The 17118-nt window shown below is 48.3% G+C and overlaps 1 protein-coding gene across 1 annotated transcript in view; it reads right to left on the reverse strand.

Annotated features, from left to right (window-relative positions):
- Window positions 1–1212: 1212 nt before the first annotated feature.
- Window positions 1213–17118, reverse strand: part of LOC119964375 (calcium-activated chloride channel regulator 1-like) — a 62538-nt gene continuing 46632 nt past the window's right edge. The window contains 3 exon segments of the mRNA XM_038793768.1: window positions 1213–2902; window positions 3707–3934; window positions 13686–13853. Of these exon segments, the coding sequence (XP_038649696.1) occupies window positions 2487–2902; window positions 3707–3934; window positions 13686–13853 (812 nt within the window). The 3' untranslated portion in view covers window positions 1213–2486.

Raw genomic sequence — 17118 nt, forward strand, 5'->3', positions numbered from 1 at the left:
AGAGGAGAAAGAGAAGCTGCTGGAAAACCTGATCATAGCCACACCAAACTGGAAAGAGGAACTCTCCTAGCGAGCAGATTTCTAGGCTCCAAATTGCTGATTTGTAAACCTCAGACAATTACAAGGTGAAAACGAAGAAAGGCTTCCTGAACCTAAAGGTAACTCCATAAAACCATAAAATTCTGACAGTGCAGAAGGAGGCCAAACAGCCCATTGGGCCTGCATCGACCCTCTGAAAGAGCATTCCACCCAGTCCTACACCCCACCTTACCCCCATACCCCACCTATCCTGCACATCTTTGGACACTAAGGGATTATTGTATCATGGCCAATCCACAGAACTTGTACATCTTTGGACTGTGGGAGGAAACCGGAGCACCCGGAGGAAACCCACGCAGACATAGAGAGAAAGTGAGAACTCCACCCATCAGTCACCCGAGGTCAGAATTGAACCCATGTCCATTGCACTGTGAGGCAGTGGTGCTGACCACAGTGCCACCGAGCTACCCACTTGTGGGTGGTAACTATTTGCTGGATTTAGCTCAAAAAGTTATACTGCATGGGTTGTTGGTTTGTGACAAGAGACATTTCTCAGCGTCTAGTGATGTAGATAGGAGGTAACGAGATGAATTTCAGAATATAATTGTAGTTAATTGTACCTTTGGTGAAAATTATGATTTTTCCTGTTGTGTGCCTTTACATAATTATAAACATTCTTTTATTTCAATGGGTACAACAAGACTGAACCTTTCCTCACTGGTTTGTATATCTTTCCTCACATTATACCAAATTGACAAAATACATTCTTTCAACATGCATTCCAAGTACCCCTTCAAGGTTTTAAGAACATAGAACAGACAGTGCAGAATGAGACCATTCGGCTCATCGAGTCTGCACCGACCCACTTAAGCCCTCACTTCCACCAATAACCCATCCTAACCTTTTTGGGCACGGAGGGCCATTTAGCATGGCCAATCCACCTAACCTGCACGTCTTTGGACTGTGGGAGGAAATCCGGAGCAACCGGAGGAAACCTACGCAGATACGGGAAGAACGTGGAAACTCCACACAGACAGTGAACCAGTGGGGAATCGAACCTGAGACCCTGGCGCTGTGAAGCCACAGTGCTAGCCATTGTGCTACCATGCTGCCATAATACCTTTGGGGTACTAAGGATCCCTTATTTTTTCTTCCAATCCAGTCCGGTTGATGTAGATGTCCAAAACACACTTTATTATTAAAAATTCACTTAATACACTTGCAGAAGAACTGAATCAAAGCTTAGAGCAAAATAACACATATACTTGTCAGAATACAGCAAAAAATCATTAAAAACATTAACATAAGAAAAAGGTAAAGAAAATACCTCAAAATAAAAGTAATTTCAACAGATGATGCAAGAATTCCAGAAGGCTAGATTTCGTTGAAAATTTATTAATGCAATCTTATCTTAAAGAAATCCTTATCTATAGTTTAGACCCATATTCATTTTTCATTGTTTTTTGCTATCGGCTGAGACCCCGTGATTCATTCAGAAAGATGTCAATCACTCAACAACTGATTAGTCAATTACACATTAATCATTTACTCAAGATTAATTAACGTTTCCCTGACAATACAGTTTCCCATGCGCTTTCTCATGGTTTAAAGTCTTTACATCATGACTAGTCTCTAGCCTTACTATGTTACTAGACTGTTGCAATTCTCTGAATGTGTCTTCATATGGGTTTACATGGTGGACAGCGCCAGGAGAAGACTACGATCAGGGAGCAGGTAATTGTTGCTAAATTGAAGTTGCTTATAAAGACCAAGGGCCAGATTCTCCGCACATGTGTGCGGACACATGTGTCTTCAGGGGCTTTTCACAGTAACTTCATTGAAGCCTATTCGTGACAAGCGATTTTCATTTCATTAATTTCATTTATTGTTTCTTTAGGTAAGACTTACATAGTAGATACTTCGAAACATTGTTAGTGTCTGCAGACATGACCTTCAGGGTTCAATAGTTCACTCATTTATTATAGTATGTTAATCTTTATTGTCACAAGTAGGCTTACAGTAACACTGCAATGAAGTTTCTGTGAAAAGCCCCTCGTCGCCACATTCTGGCACCTGTTTGTGTACATTGAGGGAGAATTCAGAATGTCCAAGTCACCTAACAGCACGTCTTTCGGGACTTGTGAGAGCAAACCGGAACACTCGGAGGAAACCCACGCAGACACGGGGAGAAGATGCAGACTCCGCACAGACAGTGACCCAAGCCAGGGATCGAACCTGGGACCCTGGTGCTATGAAGCAACAGTGCTAACCACTGTGCTACTATGCTGTGCCATATAAGTTGATTATACTTTTTGCATACTCAGTATTTCTAAGAATCATTTTGTTCTACAGTATGTGTTTAGTTCATTCCTTAAAGACCCCCAAACAATTAGTAAATCCTACAGATACCCTCACATTTAACATCACGGAGTTCTTAACAAAGGACATTACGCTGGTACGTAAATTCTAGACTTCTTTCTCCGCACCACATAATCAACAACCCAAATGGTCAAACACACAAGAATGGTGACAACGATTACACTGCAAACAACCTCCAACCTACCATTATTGCGTTTTGGGTGCTCAGTCATATTGCGTTTTGAGTGCTCAGTCCATGGTACATAGACAGAAATCTTGGCTACATTAGACATTGCAGAGGGCTGATGGATTTTATCATATGCACAAAGAGCAAAGTAGACAGTTGTCCCATTTTTCAGTTCTGTATTTTCAGGAACAAATGTAACATTTTCCCTCGAGCCAAATGGTTGCGGATTCATGCTGGTCAAGTTAACCGGCACAGCTGTTGAGAAATTGTCCCGTAGCTGTAGGAGGCTGTCACTCATTCTCATCTCATAGCGAGACGCTAAGAAACAAAATAAAAGAAGGAAATTAATGCATTCACAAAGCATCATAAAAAAATAGGTGATCTTCGACTTGATAAATCGGATAGTATTTACTCCACCTCTAAATGCTGCTTGAATAAGGCTAATAATATAACCGAGTGATAGGGGAAGGCCAATCGAACTGTCAAGCCTGTGTGAGATATTTCCACTGGTCATCAGCATTCATCAACAATCTGTTCAACTCACTGCTGCAGAGAAATGGGGCGGAATTCTCCCATCGGGAGACAAACAGCCGACGCCGGAGTGAAACCCGGAGTGTTTCACTCCGGCGTCGGAGGCCGCTCCTCGCCCCCTATCTCCCCCCGGGGGGGGCTAGGAGCGGTGGCGCGTGCATTCCGCGCGCCGGGCCTTGACGCTTGCGTCAAAGCGGCGCACCGGGAATGACGCGGCCGGCGGCGCCGAAGTGACATGCGCGGTTGCAGTCTTCCCCTCCGCTGCCCCACAAGACATGGCGGCTTGATCTTACGGGGCGGCAGAGGGAAAAAAAGTGCGTCTTTTAGAGATGCCAGCCTGACGATCGGTGGGCATCGATCGCAGGCCGGACATCTGAGCACGCCCGGTCGCCGTGAGAAACGGCGAGCAGCAATTCACCAAGCGGCCTGCCGCAAAATGCGACATGCCATTTTCGGGGGGGTGGGAGAATCGCGGGGGGGGTGCCAGGACGACGTGCCGTGATTCACCCGGCCCTCCCGCGATTCTCCCCGTGGGGTGTTGAGAATCGCGCCCTTGGTCTTTATAAGCAACTTCAATTTAGCAAAAATTACCTGCTCCCTGATCGTAGTCTTCTCCTGGCGCTGTCCATTCCAGCTCAACTTTATTTTTGACTATTGTTGCTTGAAGGTCTGTGATCTTACATGGTGGGACGTCAACAGGGAGTGTTCCTGCGGGAACTGAAATTACTCCTCCTGATTTGACCCTGCTGAAATCTCCTAACTCAGTCGTAAGATCTTCCAAGTTGACTGCTGGCTGTGGTGGGTTTATTTGAATCACACCTACATGGAAAGGGAGATATGTCTGTCTTAAACTCAGACGACACAGACGTAACTGGCAATATCCTTCAACAAGAAGACTTGATCTACCTGACTAGCCTGCAATCTCCCACAGGACAACTTTCTGGCTTTGGCTAAACAATGTGAGGCCAAGAAAGGTACCGTTTAATGAAGGCAGACAGTTTGAGGATCAATCTGCAAATCCTTCCAACATACACCAATGGTGGGCATTAAGAGTGGGAAAGAGTCAAAGGAACGTAGGAATTCAGAGCAGGAGTGGGCCATTCAGCCCCTCGAACCTCCTCCGCCATTCAATAAGATCAACGCTGCTTTTGATTGAAATGTCAACTCCACATTCCCGCCTAACCCCCGATAACCTTTAACCCCTCACTTATGAAGAATCTAACTCTGTCTTAAAAGTATTGAAAGATTCTGCATCTGCCGCGTTTTGAGGAAGAGAGTTCAAAAGGCCCACGACCCTCAGAGAAAAAATTCTCCTCATCTCCATCTTAAATGAGCGAGCATTTATTTTTGAACAGTGACTCCTAGTTCCAGGTTCTCTCACATCCTCTCCACCCTGTCAAGACCCCTCAGGATCTTAACTGTTTCAATCAAGTCGCCTCTTAGTCTTGTAAACTCCAGTGGATACAAGCCCAGCCTGTCCAACTCTTCCTCACAAGACAACCCGCCCATCCTCGGTATTAGAATTTCCAAAGATTCACAACCCTCTGAGTGAAGAGATTTCTCCTAATCCCAGTCCAAAATGGTCAATGCCTTGGGCAGAATCTATCCGCCGCGCCCGAATTGGGGTGCGACGCAGCCGGCAATTACGGGTAATTACGCATGACGTGGAGGGATTTGCCCGGCTCACCACACCTCGCGGGATCTAATGGAATCTCGCGAGACGTCGCGATTTGGATCCCGTCCACAATGAACGGGATCAGTATTTGGCAAATCTGCAAATTAGAGTGAGTCTAATTAGAGGATAGAGTGGTCTTTTACGGCATGGGACACCCGGTTAAATGTGTTCGACACGGGACTCAGTTGCAATTCGGTTAGATCGCGTCCCTTATCCTGAATTGAAGATCTTGGGGCTGGATTCTCTATTTGCCGATGGCCAAATCGTGAAACGCAATTGGGCGGAGAATAGTCTCCGATGCCGAAATGGCGGTAGATGCTGGTTAGACGCCAAATCGGATGCTCCGACCCCCCCCCCAAAATGGTGTAAATGCGGAACTCACCGCGCAGCTGAAAGTACAGGAGGCATATCATTAGCGGGCCTTCCACCCGATGTTCAGGGATCTCCGCAGAGTTCTCGACGGCATGGTTCACTTGCGGTTATAAAAATCGTGAACCTGGTATTCTGGCTGCTGAGCGAGAGAGAGGAGGGAGAAAATGGCGTGGAGTTACTGCAGGCTGCTGGCCTGTATACCGGCCTTGCTGGCCATGGCGGGAACCCTGCCAGGGCCAGGGGAGTGGAGGGGGAGTGGAGGGTAGGTGGCGGACGGGCCGAGCAGCCGCGGTGTCGCCCTCCCCTCCCCCACAGGACTAGGGCGGTGCGCCCACCCCATGCCCCAGCACAGCATGCACCCCCAAGCCCCCGCCCCCGCGCAACCGGCAGCCACCCACCGGGGGACCACCTAGGGCACACCCAAGGCAGCCCCCAGTGAGGACAGTGCCAATCAACGGTGCCTCTGGCAGTAGGGATGGATGCCAGGATCAGTGGTACCGACGGGGCCGAATACCGACAGGGCAGAGGTGGGGGGGGGGGGGGGGGTGTCATGCGTGGGTGGGGCCCGCAGTGCCAACCGTGGCCACCATGTAGCCCATGGTACCTGGATTGGCACCATTACTGGCGTATGCACCATTCTAACATGTTGGCCTTTCACCCCCTGCAGAGAATGGCTTTCGGACACCGACCCGTGATGCTGGTCGCCGTGGCGTTGGCTGCAGCTCTCGCAGATGCCGAGCGGCAGCGTGAGCGGAGACCTCTCAGAGAGAAGGTGGCGGCTGCAGAGGGGCAGGGCTCAGGCTGGAGGGCTGGCCGCCCAACAGGCTGAGGAGGAGGAGAAGGTGCCAACGGGCATCGCATGAGGCCTTGCGTGTACCGCAAGCGCATGTCATTTGAGGACCTGTCGGACCGGGCATGCAGACGGAGACTACGGATGAGCAAAGGGACACCTTTGGCACTGCAGGGGTGTGTGGGAGGACACCTGCTCCCGGTGACTGTCAAGGTGACGATTGCGCTGAACGTCTATGCCACGGGATTGTTCCAGTCTCTGAGTGGGGACCTGTCCGCGATATCGCAGATATCGGCGCACAGTTGCATACGTGCTGTCATGAATGCCCTATATGCCCAGGCGGGCCAGTACATCCAGTACCATGTGGACCCCACCCACCAGGATGCCTGGGCAGCAGGGCTCGCTGCCATTGCTGGCATGCCCCAGGTCCAGGGGGTGGTTGAGGGGATGCATGTCACCATACCGCCACCTGCGGATAACAGTCCGCTCTACACAAACAGGAAGGGCTACCACTCCATGAACGTACAGCTGGTCTATGACCAACAGCTGTGCATCAAGCACTTCTGCACCCGATACCCGCCCAGCATGCCTGACTCCTTCATACTGGCACACTCGCAACATGTTGGCACCCCAACATGTTTGAGGGGTACCAACCCGGCTGCGGGGCTGGTTGCTGGGCGACAGAGGTTACCCGTTGCGGTCCTAGCTGAGTCCCGCTACAACGATGCCCATACAGCAATCAGGAGTGTGATCGAGAGGTGCTTCAGAGTCCTGAAGATGCGCTTCAGGTGCCTGGACCACTCTGGAGGGGCGCTGCAGAACGAAGCAAGAAGGGCTGGCCGCATCGTGATGGCCTGCTGCATCCTCTACAATATAGCCCAGCAGAGGGGTGATGCGCTGAAGGAGGATAAGGAGGAAGGGCAGACCTTGTCAGACGAGGAGGATGCGAGGGAGGGAGACAATGAGCGGGACATGACACCCCGGGCAGGCACGGGAATCTACACAGTGCCATAACCATGACCAGCATGCACGGGATTCCCTCATCGCCTCGCGTTTCACTGACTGGGGGGGGGGGGGGGGGGTCAGCTGGCCAGGGGCACAGACACTAGCATCCCACACCCACACCCCCTCACCTCCCACACCACCAAATCCCCACACCACCAAACCACCCACGTGCACACCCCCTCCACGACACATACCTGTGGCGCGATGAGCTGGGAGCACTGGGTTGGCAGTGACAGTGGGTCTGATCCACGGGATGGAGGATGATGACAACCTGCTCTGCGATGAGTTCCCTGCTCCACATCGTTAGACAATGTCTGACTCATGCTCACAGTAGCACGTTCCATCTGGGTGATCCCTGCATGCGAGCTGACCAGTCCATCACACGGTCCCATCGAATCCCTGGGGTGGGGTGCTGGGAACGGTCGGGGCGGGGGGGGGGGGGGGAGCACAGTCCACCCACAGGACCTGCACTCGTCCCCCACTCCCACTGACCGTCCCACCCCCACACTCATCAGACAGAGCACTGGGGCAGGTTTCAATGGTGCTAACAGGTGTTTATTGTGGACAAATGTTCACAGTCTGTGTCTCCGCCCATATAACTAAACGGTGCCCTGCACCCTTGCCAACTTAACTGGTGTCTAACATTCTGTCCTTACAGGCCGCTGGTAATGTAGTTCAAATATCTCTGTTGAATAGCATTTGTGCTCGTAAAAATGAAACCAATGGAATTGCTCTGTATGATAATAAAGCTAAATGTATGTCAGATTGCGAATCATTCGCTTTACTGATAAGTTGTTTAATGATGTGAACACCTTTTTCTACCTTCCCATTGGATTGTGGGTAGTGTGGGGTGGATGTCACATGTCGAAAATTGTGGTTGTTTGAAAATTCTGACCATTCCCAACCAGCAAAGCATCGACCATTATCGGACATTACCGTTTGTGGAATCCCATGTCACGCAAATGTTTCTTTACATGATTTGATGGCTGAAGACGATGTTAGATCTGAAGTTTCTGAACCTCCGGGTAGTTTTGATAGTAATCCATGATGAGAATGCAGTCACGACCAGTTGCATGGAAGAGGTTGATCCCTACTTTTGCCCATGGTGATGTGATGAATTCACGTTGTTGAAGTGTTCCCTTGCATTGTGCAGGTTGGTGTCTTGGACAGGTTTTGCATGTTATGACCATGTTAGTGATATCCCTGTTGATCCCGGGCCAATAAACCACTTATCTTGCTCTCCTTTTACTATTTTCTCAATACCGAGGTGTTCCTCATGAATTTTCTATCGGATTTCTGAACAAAGACTTTGCGGGATAACAATTTGATCTTGGCTTAACAATAGACCATAACTGTTGTTCAATCTGTTTCAATGTTGTAGTATTGAGGACAATGCCTTTTCGGCCACCCATGTTGGAGATTGTACATTACCAGCAGCAGAATTGTTTCTTGTGTTTCTTTCTTTGTTTCTTGCTGTATTAACTTCAGTTTTTCCATCAGATGCCTGAAGAGTCTCCGTGCGTAGTTGAGCCTGAGCTTCTATGTCTCTGATGAATTTCATTGGTGTGCTCTCTGTGGCAATGGAACATGACAGAGTATCTGCAATGATAAGCTATTTCCCAGGCATATATATCAAGTTGGAATTGTACCTTCAGAATTTCATCATGATACGCTGGAATCTAGGATGTGGACCAACAGCCTATGATCCGATTCCACAGTAAAGGTTGGAAGTCCATAAGCATAGTCATGGGGCGGGATTCTTCGCCCTGCCGCGCCACATTTCTGCCCCGACCGGCCAGCGGGATTCTCTGTTACGCCGGCCGATCAATGGGGTTTCTCATTGTGGGGTAGCCTCACGCCGTCGGGATACCCCGGGCGCCGACATAACGGAGAATCCCGCCGGTGGAGAATCCCTGCCCATGGAATTTAAGTATTCCCGTCAATAATCCGAGACATTCCTTTTCTATTTGTGCATATCTGCACTCTGTTGCAGGCACAGCTCTTGAAGCATATGCTACAGGAATCCAATCAGTGTGTTCAACTTGCGTAAGAAAACTGCTCCTTGACTTGCATCAGTGGATATTTTAGTTGCTCTTTTCGGGTCGAAGAAAGCGAGTATTGGTGCGGTCAGAAGTTGTTTCAGATCTGTCCATTTGTTTTGATGGCTTTGTGTCCATTCAAAAGTGGTTGATTTCTGATCAGATTTCTTAATGCAGACGTTCTCGATGACAGGTTTGATATAAACTTACCCAAAAAATTGACAAAACCCAGAAACCTCAGAAGAGCTTTCTTATCTTCTGGTGTTTTCATATTTTGCATTGCTGCTATCTTTATATCATCAGGTTTGACACCTTTAGAGGATATGGTAGCTCCCAGGAATTTCAAAGATGATTGTGCAAATGCAAACTTTGCCTGGTTCAATTTTAATCCAAACTTGTTGATTGTCTCAAATACTTTTCTTAAGCGTTTGATATAATCTTCCTTGGTCATGGACCAAATTATGATGTCGTCAACATACGCCCATATATTCAGATATACAGATCAGTACAGAGGCGGCCTGCTGTGACACCTGCACTATGACAAGGGTGCACCTCTCCTGCTCTCCTGGGGTGACCCGGCCTGGATGAGCCCAGCTGCTGCTTGGGCATCCTGGGTGGTGTGGTGCTGCTCTGTTCTGCCCGCTGCCCACATGATTCACCAGGGTTGGGGGGGGGGGGGGGGGGGGGGGGGAGTCCGAGGTGCTGCGCTTTTCCAGAACCCCCCCTGCGGGAGTCACCAGCATGGGCCCCAGCACCCTCTCCTCCCTCGGGGTGCCCAATGGCTCCCGGGCTACTCTATGGGATGGGTGTGTGAGCGGAGCCATCCTCTGAGGACCCCCCCCCCCCCCCCCCACCCCCCGCTAACTGGCGCTGCCTGTTCTGGACATCCTCTCTGGTCTCAACCAGGGTCTGCACGTTCGTGGCCAGGGAGCACAGGGAGTGGACAATCTCCGTTTGGGACTGTGTCATTACGCTGAGGGTCCATGCCACATCGGCCAGTGACTGAGCCACGTCCCTCTGGGATTGAGACACCCACCTCTGGGACTGGGACACTCCCCTCTGGGACTGGGACGCGGCCACCCCGCCCAGTGTTTGCGCCACGCTGGCCAATGCCTGGGCATTGCCGCTGGCGCTCTCAGCCATGGCCTGCTGTGACTGAGCCACGCTGAGAATCGCCGCTGCAATGTCCAAGTGGCTCTGGCACATGGCTGCTGTGAGAGGGCAGCACTGCCCTGGGACTCAGCCCTTGCCTGCACAGAATGCCCCAGATCTTGTACACTCTGACCCATATCCGACACCGTCGCCCCCATTGCCTCCACCGCGGACGTCACACCCGTGCGTTGTCGGCTTGGGTGGCAGGCATGACCGGCATCAGCCCCTGCTCCTGCAGGGGGGATTCAGCAGGTGCTGGTAGCTGGCTGTCGTCCCCTCCTGTAATCTCTGGTCTCTGACTGCATCTCCACTGTGCAGTGGGCTGGATGTTCCAGAAGACCGGGACATGTCTGGGGCTGGCCATTCCTCTGACGGTCTGGCCCCTCAACTGCCCCTTCCTCCAACCGCTGTACTGGATGCGATGCGTGGTGCACACCAGATGGTGTCCCAAAAGCCTCCTCACTAATGTGCACAACTGAGGTGATGGTCTCTGAGATGGTGGAGCGTGTTGGAGACAGTTGTGATGGAAAGTCTGTGTCCTCCTCCGACCCGAGCTCCAGGGTCTCCAGTTGTGGCTGGCATGGGTGCTGGCATGTGGAGCAGGGTTGGGGATCGGACGTCCCCCGCAGGAGGGGGGGTAATGGAACCATCAATTCAGCGAACACGTGTAGTTGGATCTGAACAGAGGTTTTAATACACTTACAACAGAGCCAGCCTATTCGTCGTTGAACTCCAGATGAATTGCAGGCTGGCTCTAAGGCACTGATTTTTATACATCAGAGAGCTTGAATGGAATGGTTAGATAAATGATACAAAATTAGATAAATGATACAAAATAAAATAAAACAAGCAAATTAACCAGCAGAGAGAAACAACAGTCAGGTTAAGAAGAAAGTTAAACAAAGAAATTCAGGATAAAACAAGAGGGGGAAATAAACCCAGAAAATGCTGGAAACATTTGCAGGGAAAGCAGTTTTGCGGAAAGAGAAATGTGAGGGATAGTCCTGGGCGGAGCCAAGGGATGAGCCCAGTACAAACTCTCGTGTACTCCCAGAGCGACTCCCCCGATGGTCGGATAATGCAACTGCATTTGCAATGGTGGATAATGAACATATATACACGGAGTTATATTGGCAACTATATACAGCATTGATCTTACAACGGGTAGATAACGAACATATATACATGGAGTGATATTGGCAACTAAATATAGTGTGAATCACTTTCACCACAGGAGGATATCTGGGATAAATGTGTTGGGGGGGGGGGGGGGGGGGTTGATGCCAGGGTCCCAGTGCTACCTACTCATCCTGCCCGCCCTGAGGAGGTCATGCAGCTTCTTCCTACACTGGATGCCAGTCCGAACGTCATTGCCCGCGGCGCTGACCGCCTCTGCCACCTGCGCACAGGCATGGCGAACGGTGATGCATGGTGATTTCCTCCCGGATCAGGGTACAGGGTCATCCGCCTCTCCTCCACAGCGTCCAGGAGGGTGTCCAGCTCAGCGGCCCTGAACAGTGGCCCTGCTCTCCTTCCAGCCATCTTGTTGGCTGGGACGGTGTGTGTGGGGCGGATGGATTGTTTCAGTGCGGCTGCAGCATGTGAGCCTCATGTGCAGCAATCACAGACTCGACAAATCCAGCGCAGTTTCTCTTGGAACCGGTTGCGTCCACGTGGCGATGGTGCATGCCCATTTAGAGTTGTTGAATCGGTGCAGCTGTTGCACCGTTTTTGCTGTTGTAAAACACCACTGTTTCCACTTAGTCAGCACTTAGTCTCAAAATCGGAGAATCCAGCCCCTTTACATTAAGATATCCCAGCCAAGGGAAGCGTCTGCCCAGCACCTAATCTAGCAAGTAGCATGTTTTCCTGAATAGTTATAGACCTTAAAAACTATCCCTCACATTTCTCTTTCCGCAAAACTGCTTTCCCTGCAAATGTTTCCAGCATTTTCTGGGTTTATTTCCCCCTCTTGTTTTATCCTGAATTTCTTTGTTTAACTTTCTTCTTAACCTGACTGTTGTTTCTCTCTGCTGGTTAATTTGCTTGTTTTATTTTATTTTGTATCATTTATCTAATTTTGTATCATTTATCTAACCATTCCATTCAAGCTCTCTTCTGTTTTTTTCTGAACGTTATTAACAATGAATATTTGTGGTCTGATTAGGTTCTTGATTAATAAAGGGGATCAGTGGATACGGGGAGAAGGCAGGACAATGGGGATGAGAAGCATATCAGCCAGGATCTAATGGCAGAGCAGACTCGATGGGCCGAGTGGCCTAATTCTGCTCTTATATCTTATGGAATATTTTGCTGTTTTGGCTCTGATCCCTTATAAAAGGAACAGAATACATCAGCCTCCCAGATAGTTCCAGGTGGCAAATTCAGTGTGGCTTGGATGAGGCAAATTATTTTTATTCTACAGCAAATGTTTTGGTGGGATTGTGTTGATTATTAACATTAAAGAACCCAACACCAGCTACGATTCCTGAGATGCTGCCATCCGTTATAGTTCAACATTTGCTGGATTACATCAAGATCATACAATGATATCTCTGTCCAAAGATTAACATATGTTGATTACAAATAGAATACGCTAGGTGGTATTGTATAGAATTATTTAACTTTGGAATCTTAGAGAGATGACGGGGGTCTTGGCTGGAGGGGCGCTGAGATCCCTGTGTCTCCTCTTCGAGAAAGTCCAATGGATCTTGGGCACAATCTAACAGCTATGTCGTACCTAGCATGAATCGGAGCCGGCCGGTTAGATCGGCAGACAGTCCGAAATTGGGAAATCGATGAACATAGAACAGTACAGCACAGAACAGGCCCTTCGGCCCTCGATGTTGTGCCGAGCAATGATCACCCTACTCAAACCCACGTATCCACCCTATACCCGTAACCCAACAACACCCCCTCCCCTTAACATTACTTTTTAGGACACTACGGGCAATTTAGCATGGCCAATCCACCTAACCCGCACATCTTTGGACTGTGGGAGGAAACCGGAGCACCCGGAGGAAATCCACGCACACACGGGGAGGACGTGCAGACTCCACACAGACAGTGACCCAGCCGGGAACTGAACCTGGGACCCTGGAGCTGTGAAGCATTTATGCTAACCACCATGCTACCGTGCTGCCCCCGTTAGGTTAGGGATCCTGGAAGGGGAAGCCTGAAAAGGGAAGGGTTGAAAAGGGGGCCCCTCAGCAACCCCGTAGTGGGGTGCCATCACTTGGCGGTTATGGGGCAATGCCCATGTGTGGGGGGGGGGGTGACATTGCCCATGGGTGAGGGGGACTCCAACACTAGCCAACGCCATTATTTAACTTAAGAATCAATATGGGTTGTTAGGATCTGTATGATTTCCTGCAATTAATTACGAGAAGCTTTATGCATTATGTAAAATATCTTCCCAGCTGCAGCTACGACTGACACACAATGCATACGGAGAACGTACACCTCAATAGTTCATCATAATATAAAATCATACACCACTGCAATTGGCTTTCTGCACAATCTTCTTTGGCATTTTACCATTTTCTGTGTATCCTGGTATGTAAAAGGCACGTGCCCCTGTTCGGATTGCCTTCTTTGTAGCTCCTTCCTTTCCCACTACACGCACTTTAAAGTTGTATCTTCCATATCCAGAAAACTTAAGGAAATTCTTGGTGTCGATACCATCATTCTTGACGACATCAGCACCTACAGGCAGGAAAGGGTAAACATCTGGACACTGAGAGGAGCATGGAATAACAATACTGTACTTGGGTTCATTCATTGATGACAAGTGCAAAATAGAATGATCAGGGAAGAGCTCATTTCAAACCCTAACATGCATATTTCACTGATGAATTACTGTGATTGTAACGTATTGATCCTGTACACGTTGCATAATTTATTCATGTAAATAACAATCTTAAGACTTATAATTGGGTTGTGCCATTTTCCGGCCACAGTAGTCACAATTCGTGACTTGCCCGTGTCAGGTTTGGTGAAGGTAGGCAACATGTAAATCTTGTCCTGTCACCTCTGTTACATACAGAACACCGGAGCGAGTGCCTGCTGCACTGCCTCTATGTTCAGCAGAGAGTCAAACAGTGCTGCAGCCACTCTTCCCTTCTAAAAGGAAGTCTGTCCCTCTTAAAGGGAAATTGCGTTGAGTTATGGGAGGCTGCTGTTGTATACTGTTGAAACACAGGTTATGGAATTCCAAGGCTGATAGGAAGCTCCAAAGTCACTAGGGTTTACACAAGTCAACGTAATGATAACAATACATCTGTCAGTATAGAAAACAACATAAATCAAACAAAAGATTCACTCAAACCCCCATCACTTCCCAAACACCATCTTCCATCCAGTCCTGGACCCTCGGCTGGGTCCCATGCTGACCAGTTGCCTGAAACGTGTCTGGGGAGAGCTGACGTAACTCCTCTGTTTATGTATCAGATCCAAACTCTGAGTTGAGGTCCAGTAATGCATCATGTAAGGAAGTCTTCGTCACTCAACCCAACTGCATTCCTGATGTTGATGCTTTATTCGAGGCTACATCTCCACCAATCTGGTTCCAGAAAATGTTTGCCTCATGGGCCAAACTTGGCCTAAGTTTGATCAGACATTTGCAGGCAGCCTTGCCGACTAGACACAGCTCATCTGTCTTCATAGAACAGTGAATCCTTTGATAAACTGCAACCAGTACCAGGGTAAGTCCATTTGTAATTAACTAAATATTCTGCACTTCAGTTATTATATTTTGCAGTTCCCAACACTGCAATAAAACTAACTTTTTGATTTGCCAAGATTGCCCATAAAGTAATTTTTTTTAAACTTCATTATCCACCAATTTATAATAATCTGTATTAATGTCACAAGTAGGCTTACAATAACACTGCAATGAAGTTATTGTGAAAAGCCCCCAGTCGCCACACTCCGGTGCCTGTTCGGGTACACCGAGGGAGAATTTAGAATGTCGAAATGACCTAACCAAATCTCTTCCAAAATTATGTCATATCCCCCATCTCACTATCAGCAACTTCACAGGAGTTCCATCCCGATTGTCTGTTTCAATGATCTGGAAAAATTAACTAATATCATAAAGCCTTACTGTGCTGTTAGACCGTACCTTGTTGACATAGTTTTGTAATTAATAAGTAGTGAGTCATCAAACTGTACCATACCTAAGCTTAATGATTAATTATTTTTATTTGTATGAATTACTGGAATGTTGTTCAGAAGTCTTTAAGTTGGCATCTCTTTTGTCAAAATATTGTAATGTAGCTTTAAGAAATAATGCACTGAAATATTGTTGGGGAACATTTGCACATTTGGGCTCGTGTGAATCTAGCATTAGCAGCAAGCAGAAGCCAAAACCGCGATGCTGATTGGCTATAAGGATGGCCTAAGGGCTAGAATTGTAAGTAAAAGTAGACGGTGACGTTAGTTTATTGCAGGAAACCCAAAGCACATTTCCTATTGGTTGGTCAAGGATTGTACGTGTTGGGTACAAGCTCAGGTTAGGTTGTTTTCGGAAAGCCAGAAGCACTTTTTCAATTTGTTTAGAAGTTATTACTTGTGTCGACTTGGGCTGTTGTAAAAGCTACTTGCGAAAAGGGTATAAAAATAGGTCATGTATCTTGACGGGTCTTGACGGCGGGTAGCTTTTGTCAGAAAACACTTGATGGGAGAGACGTTTAGGAGTTATTACATGGCAGGTGCTGGGTTGTGAGCATTTATTCGAGACATTGCCAGTCCACTGGTAATTATCAAACGTTTGGGATTCCTGTAAAAATCCAGAAGTGACTTTTTTTTATTCGTTCTTGGGATATGGGCGTTGCTGGCTGGGGCAGCATTTGTGGCCATTCCCTAATTGCCGTTGAATTGAGTGGCTCGCTGGGCCATTTCTGGGGGAGGGAGGCAGTTAAAGTCAGCCACATTGCTGTGGCTCTGGAATCAAATATAGGCCAGACCAGGTAAGGAGGGCAGATTTCCTTCCCTGAAGGACATCAGTGAACCAGATGGGTTTTTACCACAATCGACAATGGTTTCAGGGTTATCATTAGACTTTTAATTCTATATTTTTGTTGTATTCACATTTGACCATCTGCCCTGGCGGGATTCGAACCTGGGACCCCAGAGCATTACCCTGGCTCTCTGGATTACTGGTCCAGGTGACAATATCACTGCACTTTTGTGGGCAGCACGGTAGCACAAGTGGCTAGCACTGTGGCTGCACAGCTCCAGGGTGTCAGGTCCGATTCCCCGCTGGGTCACTGTCTGTGCGCAGACTGCACGTTCTCCCAGTATCTGCGTGGGTTTCCTCCGGTTTCCTCTCAGTCCAAAGACATGCAGGTTAGGTGGATTGGCTATGATGAATTGCCCTTAGTGACCAAAAAGGCTAGGATGGGTTATTGGTGGAAGTGAGGGCTCAAGTGGGTCGCTGCAGACTCGATGGGCCGAATGGCCTCCTTCTGCACTGTATGTTCTATGTGCACAACCACCTCCTGTGATAGTCACAGGTTTGCAGTAAGAATCAATTTTCTGGTTAGTATCCAGTTTTAGGGCCTTAAGAAAAAAAGTGAACAATCTTTCTCAGGAAGTTGCTTTAACCAAGAAACAGAGAGAGAGAGCAAGAGAGAGAGAGAGAGTAAAGCACTGAACGAGTACCTATAAAACTTGCAGCTCCAGCAGTTAAGGTAGGCTGGGAACTTAGAGGTGAATTTTTAATGCTGAAAAAGGGTTTTGCATGTATGTTATAATTAGGTTGACTAAGTTTAAACCTTGAAGAAGACCTGTCTCAAGAGACAAGGGTAAAGGAACCAATAAGAAAAGACCCCAGGTGTCCGAGGATCCACGACCATGCCTTGACTAGTGACATTAGATTTGTATAATACAACTCAATAGCTTGCATTCCAAAATAAGTGATTATCCTTTTTTTGTGGGTAAGGTTATTCCCCAACCATAATTTTCTTAC

Source organism: Scyliorhinus canicula, chromosome 4 (genome assembly GCF_902713615.1).
Source record: "Scyliorhinus canicula chromosome 4, sScyCan1.1, whole genome shotgun sequence".
Classification (NCBI taxonomy): Eukaryota; Metazoa; Chordata; class Chondrichthyes; order Carcharhiniformes; family Scyliorhinidae; genus Scyliorhinus; species Scyliorhinus canicula.